Source organism: Cucurbita pepo, chromosome 3 (assembly GCF_057944985.1).
Source record: "Cucurbita pepo subsp. pepo isolate OVF chromosome 3, ASM5794498v1, whole genome shotgun sequence".
Lineage (NCBI taxonomy): Eukaryota > Viridiplantae > Streptophyta > Magnoliopsida > Cucurbitales > Cucurbitaceae > Cucurbita > Cucurbita pepo.
The window spans coordinates 14,619,536-14,639,777 of record NC_141800.1 but is presented as its reverse complement, the minus strand read 5'-3'; the positions used below and the strand labels follow the sequence as shown (position 1 = coordinate 14,639,777).

The following is a 20,242-nucleotide window of genomic DNA, read 5'->3' as shown; positions in this document are numbered from 1 at the left end:
AACCAAGGACAATAATATTTAAATATTTACTACAAAATGAAAAATAATTTCACCGAAAAAATAATGGAATTTGTTGGATTGGGCCCATACAGGCCCATATGACATCTGGGCCCATGCTTTCAGAAAAGCCCATAACTATGTAACAGCAATAATAATATAAGAAGAGATTAATAATAATAATATTAAAAGTAAAAAATAATAATAATAATAATTAAAAAAAATGTACAAATACACAAATGCCCTAGAGATTAATAATAATTATCAAAAGCTTCACCAAGAAATGGAAGCAAAAGGAAAATAAAATCAAAGAAGAAACAAAAGGGAGAGCCCCTTGGCTTGGCTCGGCTCGGCTTGGCTCGTCTTCAAGTTCAAGCTGCTGCTATTCACTCAGACAACAGCCAAACTGGGCCATTTTACAATAATACAACTCTGTTGGACTAACTTGCAAAGATTGCCCAAGGGGGCAGGCAAGCTATTTATAACCTACCACTCTCTTTAACCTTCTCAAGAACACTCTGCTTCACTTCCCACTGGATTCCTTAAAAAAACCAAAAAAAAAAAAACCAAAAAAAAAACCAAAAAAAAAAAAAACAGCCACCACCTCTCCAAAGCATATAAATACAGATCTATCTTACAAATTCCATGATCTTATATTCCTTCTTCCTCCTTTTTCAGGACTTTGACCACAACAATGTCATCCATTTGCATCAGCCAGTATAGCAAGAACCTCAACATCATTAAGTTTTAGCTCTACTGCCAACTCGAGAGGGGTTTTACCGTCTCCGTTCACCGCCCGTGGATCGGCTCCCCTGTAACGTTTTCAACCATTATGGTGGGAAGTAAGTAAATCAAAGGAGTGGAAATATTTAAGGTAAGGAATCACTATCTAACCTGGAAAGAAGCAATTTCGCAAACCCAGTTTTGCCTTTAACGATACAATGATGGAGTGCCGATTGACGTCGAGAGTCGATGGCATTAACGTTTGCACCGCATTGTAAAAGGAGCTCGAGCATACCAATGTCTCCAGTTTTGCAAGCGAGATGCAGGAGTGTGCAGCCTTCTAGATCCTCCATTGGTTGCCCATCACCACCTGTACCTCCCAAGTTGGAAGAGCTCGTAGATCTTTCAACGAAATCACTGGCTTTGTAATTATGTTGTTCGAGTCCAGTCGACTCCTGCAGTAACATTACTTTAGCAAGAGTCAAAGAGCCACAAGGCAGTTGCGTGTACACTGCATTTACATCTGCTTCCGAGTTTATAATGAGACGATAAACGGCTTTCTTGTCGTTCGAGTGTACACTGTCCCATATCTGTTGCATGACTAAATGAGGATATTGATTTTCCTTTGGTTTCCGAACGAAAGCCTTTTCAGCATACTGCCATCCGAAGAGAAGTGACAAACATGAGTACATTTAACTTCAAGACACAAAAAAGCATCAATACATGTGATGTAATAAAAGCATTGCAACATCATTTATTATCAAGAACAAGGAGATGCCAAGTGCCCTTGCCTAAAATCAAAGTTTTGAAAATCTGAAACTAAGGAAGAACTTCTGCTTTAACTCCCGACCAAAATACTAGAGCCCCTATTATTCATAACTTGTGAGATCCCACGTCGGTTGGGGAGGAGAATGAAGCATTCTTTATAAGGGCGTGGAAACCTCTCCCTAGCATATGCATTTTAAAAACTTTGAGGGGAAGCCTGAAAGGGAAAGCCCAAAGAGGACAATATCTGCTAGCGGTAGGCTTGGGCCGTTACAAATGGTATTAGAGTCAGACATCAAGCGATGTGCCAGCGAGGAAACTGAGCCCCGAAAGGAGGTGGACACGAGGCGGTATGCCAGCAAGAACGTTGGGCCCCGAAGGGGGTGTGGATTGTGGGATCCCACATCGATTGGAGAAGAGAACGAGTGCCAGCGAGGACACTAGGCCCTATAGGGGGGCGGATTGTGAGATCCCCACATTCGTTGGGGAGGAGAACAAAGCATTCTTTATAAGGGTGTGGAGACCTCTCCCTAGCAGACGCATTTTAAAACCTTGAGGGGAAGCCCAGAAGGAGAAGCCCAAAGAGAACAATATCTACTAGCGGTGGGCTTGAACCGTTACAAATGGTATCAGAGCCAGACACCGGGCGATGTGCTAGTGAGGAGACTGAACTCCAAAGGGAGATGGACACGAGGCAGTGTGCTAGTAAGGACGCTAGAGCCCCAAAGGGGGAGTAGATTGTGGGATCCCACATCGATTGGAGAAGGGAACAAGTGCCAGCGAGGACGCTTGGCCCAGTAGGGGGGCAGATTGTGAAATCCCACATTGGTTGGGGAGAAGAACAAAGCATTCTTTATTAGGGTGTGGAGACCTCTCCCTTGAGGGGAAGCCCAAAGAGGACAATATCGGCTGGTGGTAGGCTTGGGCCGTTACATCTATACTTAGAGGTCTTAAACAGATTCTTATAAAAACTAGTTCTTTTAGTCTATAATTTTCGGGGTACGGATTGGTTCGAATCAAAAGTATCAAATAAGTAATAGTAAATTTGAAGACCTAAGCAAAAACTAGAAGAGTGATCACACCTTTGCATGAATGAACTTCTCCTTCACTGATATTGGATCAGAATGATTAGGTTTGCTGATAGAAAGCATATGCTGTTTATCAGACTTGTACAAGCTTCATCACAAAAAGAACAGCTAAATGTTAGCACAACCAAATTAAAGAAAACTATATATATCGAACGTTGTCTTGACAAACGTATGACTTAATATCGTAGTTCATTTACCCTGTCGTTACAGGATCGACCGGAACGGCACTTCTGGATTGCAGCATCTCCTCCCAAACCGAGTTCGCAAAGGTATTTCCGAGGGATTGAAACAAACTGATAACTGAAGGTTCCCACACTTTGACATCCAATGTAAGGGATCTCACCTACACAGTTATTAGCTCCTGATTACATGGATTATAGGTATACATGTGAATTACTCTAACAAGCCCACCGCTAGCAGATATTATCCTCTTTGGGCTTCCTCTCAAGGTTTTAAAACGCGTCTGCTAGGGAGAGGTCTCCACACCCTTATAAAGAATGTTTTGTTCTCCTCCCCAACCAACGTGGGATCTCACAATCCGTCCCCCTACGGGCCCCAGCGTCCTCGCTGGCACTCGTTCCCTTCTCCAATTGATGTGGGATCCCACAAGCCACCCCCCTTCGAGGCCTAACGTTCTTACTAGCACACCACCTCGTGTCCACCTTCCTTTGGGGCTCAATCTCCTCGCTGGCACACTGCCCGGTGTTTGGCTCTGATGCCATTTGTAACGGCCCAAGCCCACCACTAGCAGCTATTGTCCTCTTCGGGCTTCCCCTTCCGAGTTTTTCCCTCAAGGTTTTAAAACGCGGCTGCTAGGGAGAGGTTTCCACACCCTTATAAAGAATGTTTCGTTCCCCTCTCCAACCGACGTGGGATCTCACGTAAATTACCCTTTATAATGGCATCATGCTTCCTTTTCAGTAGAAGAGCACCCAAAGAATACACTACAACAGGATAAAATGCAAGAAAAACAGGTTCGAGATACCTTTGATATATGAACACCAAGATTACGATGAACACCAGAACATTCAATACAAACAAGAACCCCGAGATTCAAAGATGCCCAGTCGGGTTCAGGAGCCCCACAATCCGCACACTTATCATTACCGCATACTTTACGAAGTACGTCTATTGGCTTCTCAATTCTCATCGCTGATCGTTGCTGTTGCAAATTTCTTGAAGGGCGTTCCATATGAGAAGAATTAAGGCTTCTTTCAGATGCATATTCTTCAACCGCTATCTGATCGAAGTCTGAACTTTCAAACGAACTACTCTCGCTGGTAGATCTGTTATGAAAACTTCCCATGGGACTACCCGCCGCAAGACACTGATAGGCCGAACAAAAATTATACGAATAATTGTTAACATTAATATTTGAAAAACTCGAGTCAAACACGAAAAAGGCAGAGTAAATACCCTCTCTGGAGCCTGAGAACTTAGTAATGAAGCAATAACTCCAGTTATTTTTTCAATCCAATCCATTTGATCAAGTGCACTCTCTGCCTGCACTAACATGCAGAAATAGATTTATAGAATATTCTTTCATACAAAAAATCTAGAAGTGAAGCATCAATCTACAGCCCAAACTAGCCCCTAAATCGAACCTGCAAAGTATAACTCTTGGTTGGTGAAATGATGCGAAAGCAAAACCGAAGATCGGACTGGTCTGCATCGACTTTGATCGTCGAAGTGAGCAGGTTAACTGTATGATGAGCTACAGATTTCTCATCATGCACCCCACCCTGATAATGGGAAGAAAGCCAGCGGCTCAAAAGGCCAGAACCAAGCTCTGAACTATTCCTCTGACCAGCTAGTTGTCCTAAAGATGCCTAAAATAAACGCCATATACACACGAAGCAAATTCAGAATCTACTGCGTAACAGAGGGGAAAAAGACGTCCCGCTCATGAAAAACATGATTTAATTACTCACAGATGGTTTGCTGCACTGCTTGCGATAATAATACAGCAATCCCCGACTATCAAGAACAAAAAATCTTCTTTTCCAGTCGCCTCTCAAGTTCGAAGAACGCTTTGAGAGATAACCTTGTCGAATGGTTTGAACCTAAATTATGGATGAACATAAAATTACTGCATCTTGCACCTTTGGAGATCTAATGCAATTGGACATGCAAAAATATGCAATGTTTCCGAACCTTTCCTTTTGCAGCAGATTGCATAACTTCCTCAATCATTTTATGTGAACTTCTACCGATCGCTTGAATACCGTCTCCATTAGGGGATCCATTAGAACCATTGGATGCCCACTTACTCTCCCGATCGACCTGCCTCTTGTACTCTTGCATCCGTTCACTAAGAGCAGCCTGCTCATAGTTGGACCTTTCTCTTGATTGCTGGGCATAGGTCAACACCTGCAAAACAAAAGCGCATCAGTTATTTTAACACCACTTTTATATAAATACACAGTTGATCAGAGCCAAGTCGAGTCTCCCACAATTTAATGTTGTTAGGAACCCGAATTCAGAAACGGCCCTTTTTTTCAGTATCCTGGAATTGAAGCTAAATTTATTAAACATTCATCACAAAACTTTCTTGTCTCATTAATGAATATGTTCGATTTAGCTCAAAACAAATAGAAGATAACCTGATTAATATACGGCTCCATCTGATGCAACAATTCGTAACCCTGCAGGGCAGATGTAAAAGATGAGTACAAAGACGTAGATACAGTTAACAGATAAGCCGAAGTTAATTCAAGAACTCACCTGTTTGAAGTAACGAAGATGTGCATCCATCGTCCCACTCACTGCCTCTAAAAATTCGAACCTTTTTTTGGCCTCAACATTAGAAAGAGCAGTCACCTACAAAGATGGATAAAAGTATAAAATACGATGAGTTGAATTATTATGAAATATAATTTGAATCATGTATCAATAATCAAAAGAGAGTGCGGAAATTACTAGACTAAAGCGCGCCTGCTCAAATGCAGATCTCGCGTTATGAAGTTCCTGGAGCATGTAAGACCAAATTAGATCTAGTGAGTGAATTCAATACCACAAAATCTATTCTATAAAAAATAGGATGAGAACATTTTAAAATTTGGGTTGAGCATAATACCTCTTCCAAAAGACTAGCAACGTCGCTTTTAGTCCCTTTTCTAAGTGACAGGAATTTCTCACGAGCCTGAAATGTCATATTTTTCTACAGTTAACTAATGAAAAACTAAAGAAGATATGACACTTAAACATTAGAACATACTAAAATAACTTCAAGACAACTAAAGCTACTAAAACCAAGATGTTTCAGTTCTTCAGTAACTTCTGCAATAGCACCATAAATTTAATAATAGCGTCTCCGTCCTACAATCATATTGAGCCCGAATATCCAAAAGAGAACCTACAATCATATTGAGCCTCTCCGTCCTACAATCACTTGAGTTTCCTTTGTTTTCCCAGTTTAATCATATGATGAGGTAGGAGATGGGAGTGATACTTATGTTTTTTAGAGGATAAGTGGTTGGGGGACAGACCCCTTTGTTCTTTGTTTCATCATTTTTTCCAATTACTCTCCTCCAAAAAGGATTACGTTGAGGCTATGCTCTCTCAGCAGAGTCTCTGCTTTTTCCTATTTTGGGTTTCCATCATTCATTGACCCATAGAAAAATGACGGACGCCTTGGTTCTTTGGTTTTTGCTTGAGAGGGGGGTGTTCACCAATGGATTCCTTGCCTGTGAATACTTTTTTTTTTTTTTTTGTTTCCGTGTCGAAGGTGAAAATTCTGAAGGTCAAGTTCTTTTTTAAGGCAAGTTTTGCATAGACAAGTTAGCACCTTGGATCAGATTTCGGCCGAAGGGCCTTTTTAGTCGAGCCACATTGTTGTATTCTTTGCAAGAAGGTGGCTTAGGACTTGGATCATATCCTCTGGGGGTCTAACTTTTAAGGCCGTTTGGCATGGCTTCTTCGAAGTGTTTGTCTTTACCCTCACTAGCTCACGAAGTGTTCGTCTTTACCCTCGCTAGCTCTCATGGTAGCAAGGGCTTGATCGAGGAACTTCTCCACCATCGGTTATTTCGTGAGATTATTAATATAATAAACATGTGCAGATATATATATAGTTATATATATCTCCTCCTTTATTACAGTTCTATGGGGGACACGTACTCTATCCAATTTTCTATTTAATGATAATGAAAAAGGGTTGTTTAGTGGCAGGCTAGGATTTGTGCTATTTTGTGGGGTCTATGAGCTAAGAAAAATAATGGTCTTCACAGAGAGAAAGTTCTTCCTATGATGTTTGATCCCTTGTTAAATTCTCAATTTTCCTTTCGGCCACGTTCTAGTGCTTTATGTAATTATTCGTTAGATCTCATTTTACTTGGCTCCTTTTTTGTGGGTTTCACTTTTTCGTGTTTTTCAACTTCACTTTATTATTATTATTATTATTATTATTATTATATTCTCTAAATAATCACTTTCGAGAAATCTCCAATTCTTAAATTTTTGTTAATTCTTTTACATATTAATAAAAGAATCTAAGTTTTGGGATACGTAAATCCAATAAAAATAAACGAAGCATCGCGGTACTGTAGATATATATTTCATACAGACGTTACAACAATCACACACCTGATCATAGAGAAGACTAGCCTTGTCAAAGCGCTTCCTTGCTTCCTGCACTAACAATAGATCCCTTAAAAGAGGTGCATATTTGTTCCTTATACGTATTGTCCGTTTTGAGTGCTAATTACAAAAGTGTTTTGAGTGTAAATTGTAGTACCTTGACTTCAAGCAAATCAATATTGACAAACTGCAGTAATCTGTCGTTAAGCATATGCTCCACCTGATGAATAGAAAACGAAGAAAGATATAAAATGTTTTCTAACAGAATACTCAACATCCAATAATATTTTTCGTGTCCCCTACTTAACGAACTTGAATTTACAGAGAAGAATATCATATGAACGAAAAAATTAATCATGGAAATGGATCGGTGACTCAATGAAGCGAAATATAAATTACATCCAGCTTTCCCAAGACAAAACTATTTGCAGAAAAGAAAAATGGATAAAAACTACACTCGTGAACGGTGATAAAAGAAAAGATAACAGAAGACTCATGAGACAAACTATACCTGGGAGCGAAGAACTTCCTTGTATGTCCCAATTTCCCTCAATGCAATTGTAAATTTGGTCATGACAGGTCCTGAAATATCATCGGCAGGTCAATTGACCGAGAAAAATCGAACCACTGCTCGACTAGAAGTCGTACATGCAATCGTCATTTGAAAAAATAATGGAGATAAAGCAAGAGTTGTTGCAAATAAAGAGATATCGATGCGACTTCACTCAACAAAGCAAGCAACAAAACGCCACTAAACAATCACAACTTTCAATGCAAGTGTTAAACAAAATCATGTGGCCTAATGTCTCGAGCTTGTGTATAATAAATTTCAAAATAAACAAGCATACCTCCAAAGGCAACACTGATTGGGTCATTATGCCCTCCCCCAAAAGTTTCCAAGGAACTTGCAAAGGCAATATCACCATCATATCCCTCACCAAGTCCTTCACTGCAAGAAAGAAAAAGAAATGGCACTTAGAAAATTCTTGCCAAATCTCGACCTTGAGAGTAAAAGTTGACCAAACCAATCTAACCAGAACTGAATTGAATATCCAAGAAAATCCTGGAGGGAGTAGCTATGGTTAAGCAATGAAATTTTTAGAAAGTCTACATGAATAAGTGTAAAAGAAGAAAATTAATGTCGCAGGTGTACCGTACAAATCATAAACTCAAGAAGTCTACACATAAAACATCGAATGACCATAAAAGCATGTACATGTATTTTTTAAACAACAAACAAAATAAAGAATCAAAAATGCCAAAATAAACGTACGTGTATTTTCGGCATCCTTTATAAAACTTCAAACTCCTCTCCCTCAATAATTCAGCACTTTCCTCCAAGCCTTGTATCTGTATCACAAAGGACATTAACAACAAAAATACCTACAATTAAACAATGTTCATACAAAAAATACTCCAGCTGGTACGAACATGCAACAAGCATGCAATCTTTTCATTCAATGGTGCCACAAGAGTAAGCCCATCTTTAGAATTAGTGTAAGAGAAACCTAGAAAAACATGCATATTTGAAGAGAAATCAATCTCAAGATGTATTTAGCGGCTTTCAGAGCCGATATCAGAATTTACAATGGCATCTCCTCATTTCCTCTTTTGGCTGCAATTAAATCGTTTATCAGGTTATGCTTAAAAATCTAAAGGTGTTGGTTCTAACTTCTTCCAGTAACAAGCTTCAAAGCCCTCTTGTATCCATTGTACTTCCATAGTTGATCTGTTCTATTATTTTTTTTTATATATAATTTTTCACGGAGGCTTGCTCCTTACTACCTTCGGATCATCGAAGGGTTGCTCCTTACACGATTGGATGCTAGACAATTTGCGCCAAGAGATACCATAGTAAAGATCGAAGAACACTTCAAAATTGTGTTCTTTGTCCGAAAAAAACCCTTGGATTATGCTCATTCCCTTTTGTGGGCTCTTTTTTATGCCCGTGTTTTCATTCACTTTTTCTCAAAGAAAATTCATTAAATTCTTGAAAAAAACAATATAATTGACAAGGAAAAGCCCAAGCACAATTCATTTGTGCTAAGCCTGCCAAAATCACTGCCAGCTTCATTTCTTTTTTTCCTGAGTGTTCACTATCTATCTTGAACAGCTCATTCTTGGCAGGAAATGTTTTAAGATCAGTTCGCTAGAAGTCCATAACTCAGTTTAAGGAAAAAAACAGTAATAGTACGGTATGGCTTTATCTTAACAATTTCAGGCACAATAGAGAGAGTAATGTTTATGGTATCTCTCTGGTCAATTATTACGTATAAAGCAACGACGTCGTTACTTATTCAACACGACTGCTTGGCTTTTCTTTTTTTTTTTTTTTGGTAATCTTCCAAGGTATGGGGCTTAGAAATGGTGGCGGCCATTATCCTCTACACCTATTTGTTCATATTCTCTTATCAATTCCCTAACAGATCAAAATAATTAAAGTTTTTGAAGCTCTGGCATAAACAAAATTTGCAACCTGGAAAGCTTTCTCACGAAAAACATAGCTCGGGATAAGAACTCGAGCGATTATATCAAAGGAACTCTTCTTCCAAATATAAATATATAGCCAGGCACACACACACACACACCATATATAAACATACAGAAACTTCAAAATCGTAATAGGAACGGGCAATGCATAAATTCATAAACATAATGTAGTGTAAGGAATGCGCTCAAGTAGAAGAATAAACGTCAATTATCCTAGCAGTCTCCTCCACAATTTGCCATAAATCCAACTAAAACTTCTTAAACCAGTTTCCTTGAATGTCACAGAAACCCAATAACAATTAATACCCATCAAAATTAAGCTCCATAGAGAACATAAATTAAAAACACATACATTAAATATGAAGTGAAGGGGAAAAAGAGAGCTGACCTGCTTGCGGAACATAGGAGAATCATCAAGCTTGGCGAATTGCATTTTGAGAGAAAACTAATGAACTTGCAGCCCAAGGGGGGGTGAAAACGAATGTCAATAACAAGGCGCCATCAAAACACGATCAGGGTAAAGGGGAGTAAGCCAAGACATGAATCCCCCAAGAATGGCGAGAAACAGAATCAGATCTTCCACATTTTAGTCCATGATCAACAACGAGAAAACCCCAGAAAAGGAAAGGCAAGAATGAAGGAACACAGAAGACGGAGGCTATGAACAAACCCAGAAAAAGAAACCTAAGAAGAACGAGAAGAACACAAGCAAACAAGAAAAAGAAAGAAAACCCAGAAATTAAAAGGGAAGAAATATTGATCCAGAGGAAAGTAGAGAAGAAGGGGGAGATTTTGAAGAGCTCCCAGAAAGAGAGAAGATTAAGAGAAGGGGAATTGAATGATTAGGGATGATCTGGATTCAAAACCCTAGAAGTGGATTGAGAAATGGGAAGAAGAAAAGGGAAAGGGGAAACGGGGAAACGGGGATTTGAGAGGGAAGTGGAGAAGAAAACGAAAAAGGGGGGGGGGGAGGGAGAGGGAGAGGGAGAGGGAGAGGGAGAGGGAGATTAGAAGATTAATGGAAGTGGGTTATGCTAATAATAATAATAACAATATTGTAATTGGGAATGGAATTTTGATTCACAATCTCTAATATGTTTGTGTGTCTTCACATTAAACCTGAAAATGTCGAAGGGGGAAACCATGTGTGTTTTGAGAGACAGAGCACAGTCATTGATTAAAGCGAAAAAACAGAGCTTTTTCCTCTGCCTTTGCCCCTCTCTTTTCTTCCCTCTCTTTCTCTCTCTTCTTTTTTTTTTTCTTTTTTTTTTTTTCTAAATCAACTTTTGTAAAATTATTATATTTATTTTTACTTCCATCAACTCTAAAAAAAAAATATATACATATTTATTTTCATATTTAAACTTTAAAACTTTAAAATATGTATAATTAATACAAACATTAGTTAATGATTTAATATATATCTTATCGATTAAAAGATTAAAGCAATAAATATTTTCGTCAAAAAAATGCAAGAATAATAAATAGAAGGAAAACTAAAATAATTTATATTTTTTTAAGTTTAGGGGTAAAATATATGAAATTAAAAATAATGGGCCAAAATAGGATTTTTTTTATTATAAAAAAAAAAAAAAAAAAAAAAAAAAAAAAGCAGAAATGGAACGACGTCGTTGGGTTTGAGAATGGACGGATCAGAAGACTATCCTACAGTGAGAGAGGAGGGGTTTAGAGGGTTTCGAGAAGTGGGAAAAAAATAAAATAAATAAATAAATAAAATAAACGGACAGTTAAAGTATCCCACCGCCTTGTAGGGGCGCGTGTCCATCAAACCCGAACGACAGCGTTACAGCCGCGGCGCTGTCTTTTGAAACATACCCATAAAAAAAACAAAAAACAAAACCCCATTTTTTATTTATTTTTCTTTATTTTCTTTATTTATTTATTTTAGATTTATATTTATTTCAATTCTAAATTTTAAATTTGGTATTAATAAATTTCTAAAATTTTAATTTTTTTTAAGTTTTAATAATTATTTAGTAAATAGAAATGATGAATGAGGTGGAGAATTCCGGTCTTAAATGGAGAATAAGAGAAAAATATACGTTAAAGGAGCATAATTATATTCTACTTCTCTAACTCTATCTCATTTACTTTGTATATATGAATATAAATATGTAAATATCGAAATACCACGTTGTAATATTAAATATGTAATTATAGGAAGCATGTGAATGAGAACAAAGCATAAACTCTTAGAAGCGATGAGTAAACAACGTGACTAAGTCGCGAGGGATGTAGGAGAATGTTATTATCATCGGGTGTCGAATCTAGATTTTGAATCCTTATCTGAATATTAACATGGGTCATTACACACCACCATGGAGCCACCCTCGACGACTCCTCTTATCTTCTTTGAAGTCCTTGAACAAATTACATTTCTCAATCATCGGTGAAATTTACGATTTAGTTTTTGATAAAATAAAATGAAATAGAAGTGGAAGGGCGTGGAAATATTTGGAGATTATGATCTAATGTGGCACACATTCTATGCACTCCTAATGTGGGGTCCATTTTAAATAAAATAAAATAAAATTCAGAGAGAGAGAGAGAGGACAAATTATAAAGGGAAAAAAACAAAAATAAAAATAAAAAAATTGAAAACGATCTCCACCGTTGATGGAGTTGCAAAAGAAGAAGAAGAAAATATACACAAAAGTATATTCGTTTTTGCTTTTGTTGTAAAAATTCCATCAACAATGCCTAAAAGCTTCAATTTCAATGGTGATGGAAGACAGAGTTTCGTACTTTTAACTCACAAAGTAAGAGAGAGAAAATCAAACAATCATCAAAGACGAGAAATTTGAGGTTCCGTCCATATTCATATCCATCTTCACCTATCGTAATGTTGTTATTTGTTTAATGTATTGAATATATGATACACAGAGAGTATTTGAAAAATGTGAGAACCTAAAATTTATATCAACTCGACACAACCTCTACCGTTTGGGTTAAGTTATTAACTTATTTTAGTTGAGATAACGTTCAAATAAATTATATTTTTATTTATAATAATTGTGGGGACGAATCCTTAATTTCATCGACTCTTCAACATGATTGAGGAACATTTCTGTACCAATCATGGCTTTAGGCTAACCATAAAGCAAACCCATTTTGTTCCATGAATGAAAGGAATATGAAAGAAAACTAAGCAGGACACAAGACTAACTATATATAAGACTTAGAACTTAATTTGTCTATAGTACCAACCTATTGTTTTATGTTCATTACGGTGAGATTGTCATATTTATATGTCTATGTTTATGATTATGATGGGACTCTAGAAAGTTATCAAATGCATCATATGTATTTTAGTTGAAATATATGCACAAGGTCGCTCTCTCATATTTATGACTATGTGTATGTCACAACACGTTTTGTCAATCGCTTATAGTGGTAGTCATTTGTGGTTAGCTCACATGTCCCTCGTATTATGATAGGTCATGATACTACTTTAATGGGACTTTAGAAGGTTATCAACTAGTTATAACTCCTTTATTCAAATATTCAAATACGAAATGACGGGTTGTTACCTCCTTTATTCAAATATTCAAATACGAAATGACGGGTTGTTACCTGTTTTTTTTTTTTGGATCAAAGCAGAGAGAAGAGTGGGGATTAGATGTAAAGTTATAAGAAAATGAGGAGAAAGAAGAATGGGAGAGGAACTTTATGATGAAGACTATGGCCTATTTCCTTCCACTTTTTTGACCATTTGCATCTCTTTCTATCAAATTTGGATCAAAGCTTTTACTTTTTTAGGCTCACCACCCTTCTACTCTCTTCCTTTCTAGACTCCATGCATGCATAGTCACTTTCATCACAAATGGAAGTGATTACATTCAATATAACATATATGTAAAGGTTAAACTAGGGTATTAGAATTCTAATTCAATGAAAAAAAAGGAAATATTTTTGTCGGGTTTCGAGTGTACGATGGCTGAAAATCTCAATGACTGATCACATATATTTCCAATTTCAGTTAACTGGTGAATATAATTGTTTTTTTTACTCAAGCAGCTCAACAGTATATTTAAAATCAGTACAGAACATTTGGCAAGCATCAGTTATGAAGATTCAACCTTCATCTTGTCGAAACTTGGATCAACGACTGTCGTGTCAAATGTCGATGCAGTTCAAACTAAGAGCCCGACCAGGTTTTGCCAATGGCCTGAAATACATGACATAAACTTCAAGCTGGAAAAAAAAGTTCATCTGTTGCATATAAAAGGTGGAGAGGAAGAAACATTTCTGTGGTAATTTTTCCAATAAGTTGATGAAAGCAGCTTACCATTACTTTGGATAGAGGATATCATAATGACCGGGACGATAGAGCAAAGTAATGAAAGGGATCTTAGTCTCAGAGCCAGCACTGTCACTTGAGACATCACTAACAGCAGGAACAAAATCATGGTGATTTACGCTGACACCACCGGAATCACAAGAGCTCCGATCAAGGTAAAGAACGCGGATCGGCACACCCAAGGCATCAGATAAGGCAATTATGTGTACATGATCACTCTCTTCACCCATTGGTTCAACTGCCGATTTGCAGAACTGTGCCGAAGAGAATGAGTTTGGAAGTCAGGATAAACAGGTTCTCTTTCTTCTTAAATAATAAACTAAATGCTCATTGACTTCTTACAAAGCTAATATAAGCATAACCACTTCAGCTCTAATTTCCCCACCAAAAAATAAAAAATAAAAAATAAAAAGTGACCACCCTTGGAAAATTTAACGCCCAAACGCAAAGACTAAGGCTTACTATTTGTTTGGGATTCTGATTCACAAAAAAGGGAAATAATAGCCGGTGACATATACAATCGACCAAGAGGACCAAGAGGTCAGAGGTTCATATTACCCCCATGGTGTGAACTCAAAAAAGGGGAAATAATAAGCCTAAAGCAATTTCATTTGAACATAAATGCCAGGATAAAATAACGAGCCCGAGGCCTAGTTGATTTGATGGGAATAAAACCGTGTGAGAACTGTCATGACTAATTGGACAGAAGAATTATGGAATTGAAATAAAATTTCTAAAACTTGGTTTGCTAAAATTACTATGAAATCTGGATCAGGAAGAAGAAAATTGTGGATAATATTTAGAATCTTAGAATGAGTAAAGTTCAACAGATGCAAAACCCACCAAAAAGTAGAGATATTTTTTTAAAAAGAAACTGAACCCATAGAGAACAGCAATAGGAGAATGATCATCCTTTATGAAGTAAGATGTTGCCCCAAAATAAGAGCACGGTTGTCCATTTTTAAGCGGGTCGCACTAACTCTATTCCCCAGAACGAAGTAAACAACAAGAATGGAAATCGGGATGATCCATTCTTATCCTTGTCCAAGGTGTTCCTGGTCTAAAATCATCATTATTGCATATTATCTATTAACTGCTTCTGCACGAAACTACACTTGTAAAAGGGTTATCCTAACCAAATCATCTTAGATTTCAAATATCTTGAATGGTTAAATAAGCAGCATAAATCTAAGGACAAAAGTCAACACATAATCCTAAACTTGGGTTCTAAATTTAACAAACCTGTTCAACCGTTCCATTAGTCAATCCCATAATAAAAGGCTCAAAAAATTCTGAACGCTTTTGTATCTCACCTGATGTAACAAACCTGAAAAACATAACAACTACCGAAACAAATTTGTCAGTAGAAACAGAAAGAGGCAGGCAATCGGACATTGAATATACAAACATCACCAACCATAATCGGAGATAGACTGGTCCCGACTCCTAATTACAAGTTCATCATGACTGCATCCAAGAAGAATTAAGAGTCAAATGCAGTCATGAATGGCCATTTTCATAATTGATGACAACAAAACATTCCATCATAAAATAAAACTTCGGAAATTGATATTCCAATGTAGAAGGGCAGGGCATTGACACCTTATAGAAGTTTCATTTCCTTGAAGAGCACTTTCCAGCTGCTCAAGGAATAGCTGTGAAGATATTTTAAACATATCTATTAATAATTAAAAAGAAAAATATTCAAGACATCCATCATTAAACACAAGGGATATCTATCTAGTTTATACCAAAATGAAATAAAGGCAATAATAAAGAAGGATGAGTCTAGACTCTAGACATCCTTAAGGTGGTATAAATCTGGGACAATGTTTTAAGAAGTGGGCAACGCACTGGAGCAGAATAGCTCTTTAAAGTTTCTATGGGAGTCACGAAGAAGGTTGAGGACTTCCATGAGGTGAAGACGGTATATAAAGTGTTCTTATTAAAAATTAGCATGAACTATGAGATAGAGAACATAAGCAAACAAATTCATTTAGGAAAACTACATAATGTCGGTAAAGACACAAAAGTTAAATCTGTCGTCACAAAAATAGATTCTCATCACAACCTTTTTTTACATCATTAAACTTGCAACCCTCAATATTTTCCTCTTTAGTTTGATCTAATTTCCTCATTCCTATCCATCAATTGGAGAGAAAGAGGACATGATTAGATGAAGAGGTTCAATAAAGGAGAACAAAAAATGTTTTGTTTGAGTTTTCTTTATTTACTTGATTTGGCCATAGAATAATTAAAATAATAATAATTATAAGCCAATTGGGTTTTTTGAAACAAAGTCATTAAGGCAAGGTGCTTAACCTAGCTAAGAGCTTGTTTTGAGACATCAATCTTGTACCTCACACGTACAAGTAGAAACGTGAACAATACTAGTATTTCATGGGAAGATGAGAATTATATTAATATGAAACCCAATTCAAAAGAAGGCAAAATGTGGTATCCCAATAAGGTCAACCTTAGAAAAGGACTCCCTATTGGCAAAATTATACATATCTGCATCAATATAACTCCTTCACAAGTCGCTCATATTTAAGCCACAAACTAACTCAGAAAGAAGCAAACCATAGCATCACAATTTGCAAAGAAAACACCTCAGCAACAATAAAAGTGATATAGCGCTATTTTATCTGGTATGTTCAATAACGCATTTGAGATTAGTAAGAATAGTTGTTTCTCAACTTCCACTAACTTGAATTAAATGGGAGAAATAAGCCATAACGCTTAAAGCAGGGGATGATGGTGTCTGATAAATTAACTTAAAAACAGAATGGAAACAATTTACCGCAAAAAAATCTTCAAAAGTAAATTCTGTATATCCCAAACTTCGAAGTGTTTTCCTACAATTTTCCACATTTGTTCTGATGCGATCAACTTCAGTTTTGTCTTGCGACTCTAAAATATGTTCCTGATTTGAGAGTCCAAGTCAATACCAGTCAAGCTCGATGATGCACAAGATGTACAATAATCAAGCTGTGGAGATAAATTAAAAGAATTAGACTTACGAGATACGAAAACATGAAGCTGCGGAAAAAGCAGTTCCCATCACCACGTGTTCGACGAATGGCAATATATTGGCCACTGAGCACCTGCATAAAATGTAACATAAATAATTATTCTAAGAAAAACAACTCTGCTAAAATAACAATAAGAAACAAATAGAACCTTAATTTTCTCCAGCAAAATGGGACTTCCAGATTTATATTCAGCTTCTAAAGAAGTGAGTGGTTCCTGCAACACCATTGCAATTAAGGTTCATTACGGAGTAAAAGAAAAATCAATTGATAAAGCATCTTAGAGCTATGAAGCACAATTGTAGAGCATTCAAAACATAAAATAAACAAAAGACAAAAAAAAAAAATGCAGTTTTCAATGAGAGTCACTTTCGATGAATGAAAATGCAAAAGTAGCCAAGCCAAGCCAAAATAAAGTAGGGGCAAGAAGAACTAATAAGATGAAGCCCCAATTGTTAAGATAAGAATAAAAAACAAATAACATTACAAAAGGGTTAGATACATAAGCCCTAGGGTTAGACACCAAAAAATGCCATTAAACATGCATAATTGGTGGCTTTTGAAGCAAATGGCGATGCAGAATACGTCCAACATTTCTAAGTTCAGAACAATTTTCAGACCTATTCTAGACATTATCAACTGTGTTGCTAGACAAAGTTTAAAGAATTTTCCATACACGTTACAACTAATAAAATAAGTGCATCTACTTCATAGCGTACTTTATGGGAAAAGAAGGAAAGAATAAAGAATAAAACTTGATTGCCTATATGCAAGATAACACAAACAGATGGAAGACAGAAAAATGCAGGAGATTAAAAACTCAGTTGTGTGAACATGCCTTGTCACCAACAAATGGAACTTTCTCAGCTTCCTCAACAAAAATTGCAGATTGCTGCTGCAGGATATCATCATCACCCAAATTGCCCCAACAATCGTAATCTGATGTTTGAATAGATATTACAGACTCCACGTTGCTATCTGCATCAAGATTTTCCTGATTCTGCATTCTTAAAAAGGGAATACTTTGTTTCCGCAGTAAGTGAAGCCGGGTATGAAAAACCTATTCAAGAATTTCCCTTGGAGCTTCACTGTGATGATCCAACCAGCTCATAAACTTGCCTGCTTGGAGACCACCTGCTGAGCGTTTGTAAAAACATTATCTGGTAACAACCATTGATACGGGTAATCGAATGCCAGTAAATATAGACCATGGTAGCAATTGAAAAAATATTGCATATCAAAACCAAATCAGCGCAATACTTATTCCACACTTTCAACAAGCCCATCTATCGCTCCAATGTTTAAAAACCTTGTATGATCGACATCCAATTTCTAAGCCAGAGTTCTTAAAGAACATGTTGCAAGAAAGTAAGCTATACCACTGAACAACAAGAAAGTGTTCGTAATTTAAACGGAGGGAAAAAAGTCAGGTTCCACTGCGCTCATCAAGTGAAAATAACAACAAGAAAGAACCTTCGAATCTTGATCATTACTTCTCACTGTGCATTAGTGATTAGATCGAGGATCTTAATTAGCGTAAACAACAGGACCTTAAAAGCACTTCTTTAATATCCCCAATCTTGGAAATGAAAGTACAAAAATCATTAATTCGAAATTGATTGAGAAGGAAAAATTAAATTCCATGAACCAATTCGGTAAGCATATAAACTCGTAGACACAAAAACTAGACCCAAGAAAGCGATGCACACATTCCAAAGTTAAGTCCACCCACACTGATACCGCTTAATCAGAATCCAGATCCGATAATGATCCAAAGAAAGTACTCTAAGCAACGATCAAATACAAAAGAAAAAGAGAAAGAATCTTACAAGATTAAGAGGCAGAAGAGATGACGAAAATTGAAGAAAATGAGGGCAATGAAGGACGCTCACTGCTCACTGATTGGCGGAAGCATATACTAAAAGAGCAAAGGCAAGTAACCGCCATGGATGAGCGAGAAAACCATTGTTGGCGTCAGTGAAAATGGAGGAATCGATCGAATGGAAATGAATGAGAAAGAAAGCGGAGAGGACGCTGGGGAGACGGATTAGGGCTGCAGAAGAAGATGAAAAGGGTCAACTATGGTGAAACTCAAAACTCAAAATTCTGAATATCTGAAATATCTGAATCTCAAATCTCAATCTCAATCGTGTTTTGTTTCCAAGATGAAAAATGGATTTTATACCCAACTTTATCTATTACACACAATCTAAATATAACAATAATATTATAATAATAATAATAATCTCGGCTTTCTCAATTGATGACATTTACTCACTGTTTGGCCCGGTTCACCCCTGTTTAGACCGACTCTCGTAAAATTTAGAAGGAAAACGACTTTTAAAAGGCTGAGAATCAAGAACTCAAACACACACGAGCAAGTGAATAGCCATATGGAGTAAGTATCAATTAGTACTTGTAGGAGCCAATCAGGACAAAGGGTGTGTGATTAGGAATCACATCGAACAACCTAATTGACCTAGTATCATGATAGCTAAACCTAGAAACGTGTATAGTTTACGATTTACCATATTTTATAGCTTTATAGTTTCCGCTTGCATGTTTGAGAACTATGATAGTCTTAACATGTTTATGAGCTTTCCAACATGCTTAAGCTGATTTTATTCCGTGTATTGAGTACGTTGAGCATGATGTATGTTATGATTGTTCTTAGATGCATGTTGCCCAGTTATGCTTTTGATGATTGCTATGTGCGTTATTTATAGATTATGAACCATTGTTTTACGTTATTAAGGTATCAGAACTTAGTTACAGGTCTCACTGTTTCCTTTAGGTTGACCAAGTACCTTGTAGGGACGATTAGAGCGCAACCCCTATTCGCAAACTAGCCAAGACGGGTTAAGATCTATTTGGTATATATAGCTCAGTTGCCACCCTTAGTGAGTTACAGGAGTCGTAGATGGTACGTTATTGAAGTAGTTTTGGTTGTGCTTAATGAGAGAGTCAAGTTAGTTACTTTATTCTTCACTTTCTTCTTCCTCTTCGCTCGTGGCGACTTCTAGAGCCATGCTCGATTCGGTACAAGCTCCAACAACATTAGAAGCCACAATGCCTACTTCTAGTGCATCCATTCTCCAACCCTTCTTGTTAAAAGGGTCTAGTTTAGTACCTTCCAAAGCCTCGTTCACAACAACAAATGCTCCAACCACGTCTGTTGAAGTACCCAAATCATCAATTTCTATGCCTCCAACCTCTTATGGCTTTACCACTTTTGAGCCTAATAGAAT

At 37.0% G+C, this 20,242-nt stretch overlaps 2 protein-coding genes across 4 annotated transcripts; both read right to left on the bottom strand.

Moving 5' to 3' along the window:
* Positions 1-182: 182 nt before the first annotated feature.
* LOC111790410 (ADP-ribosylation factor GTPase-activating protein AGD3) lies at positions 183-10,624 on the bottom strand. The gene is made up of 19 exons (XM_023671293.2): positions 10,030-10,624; positions 8,425-8,501; positions 8,000-8,100; positions 7,663-7,733; positions 7,309-7,371; positions 7,158-7,202; positions 5,650-5,715; positions 5,493-5,540; positions 5,298-5,393; positions 5,177-5,218; positions 4,728-4,943; positions 4,505-4,636; positions 4,178-4,402; positions 3,990-4,076; positions 3,559-3,900; positions 2,771-2,916; positions 2,568-2,661; positions 892-1,376; positions 183-809 (listed from the first exon to the last, which is right to left on the bottom strand). Exons 1-19 carry the CDS (start codon positions 10,072-10,074, stop codon positions 695-697), a joined length of 2,496 nt encoding a protein of 831 aa, XP_023527061.1. The 5' UTR covers positions 10,075-10,624; the 3' UTR covers positions 183-694.
* A 2,976-nt stretch (positions 10,625-13,600) lies between these two features.
* On the bottom strand, positions 13,601-19,158 carry LOC111791041 (ubiquitin thioesterase otubain-like protein). 3 transcript variants are annotated; one of them, XM_087122726.1, is made up of 10 exons: positions 18,824-19,158; positions 17,833-18,128; positions 17,146-17,211; positions 16,986-17,069; positions 16,766-16,888; positions 15,565-15,617; positions 15,380-15,429; positions 15,205-15,305; positions 13,951-14,216; positions 13,601-13,856 (listed from the first exon to the last, which is right to left on the bottom strand). In XM_087122726.1, the coding sequence occupies exons 2-9, from the start codon at positions 17,998-18,000 to the stop codon at positions 13,953-13,955; spliced, it is 909 nt and encodes a 302-aa protein (XP_086978852.1). In that variant the 5' UTR covers positions 18,001-18,128; positions 18,824-19,158; the 3' UTR covers positions 13,601-13,856; positions 13,951-13,952. The 3 variants fall into 3 exon arrangements, with proteins under 3 accessions (XP_086978852.1, XP_023527989.1, XP_023527990.1); XM_023672221.2 differs by having other exon boundaries at positions 13,601-13,830; positions 17,833-18,131; positions 18,824-19,157; XM_023672222.2 differs by having other exon boundaries at positions 13,601-13,830; positions 18,824-19,157.
* Between the last annotated feature and the right edge of the window lie 1,084 nt (positions 19,159-20,242).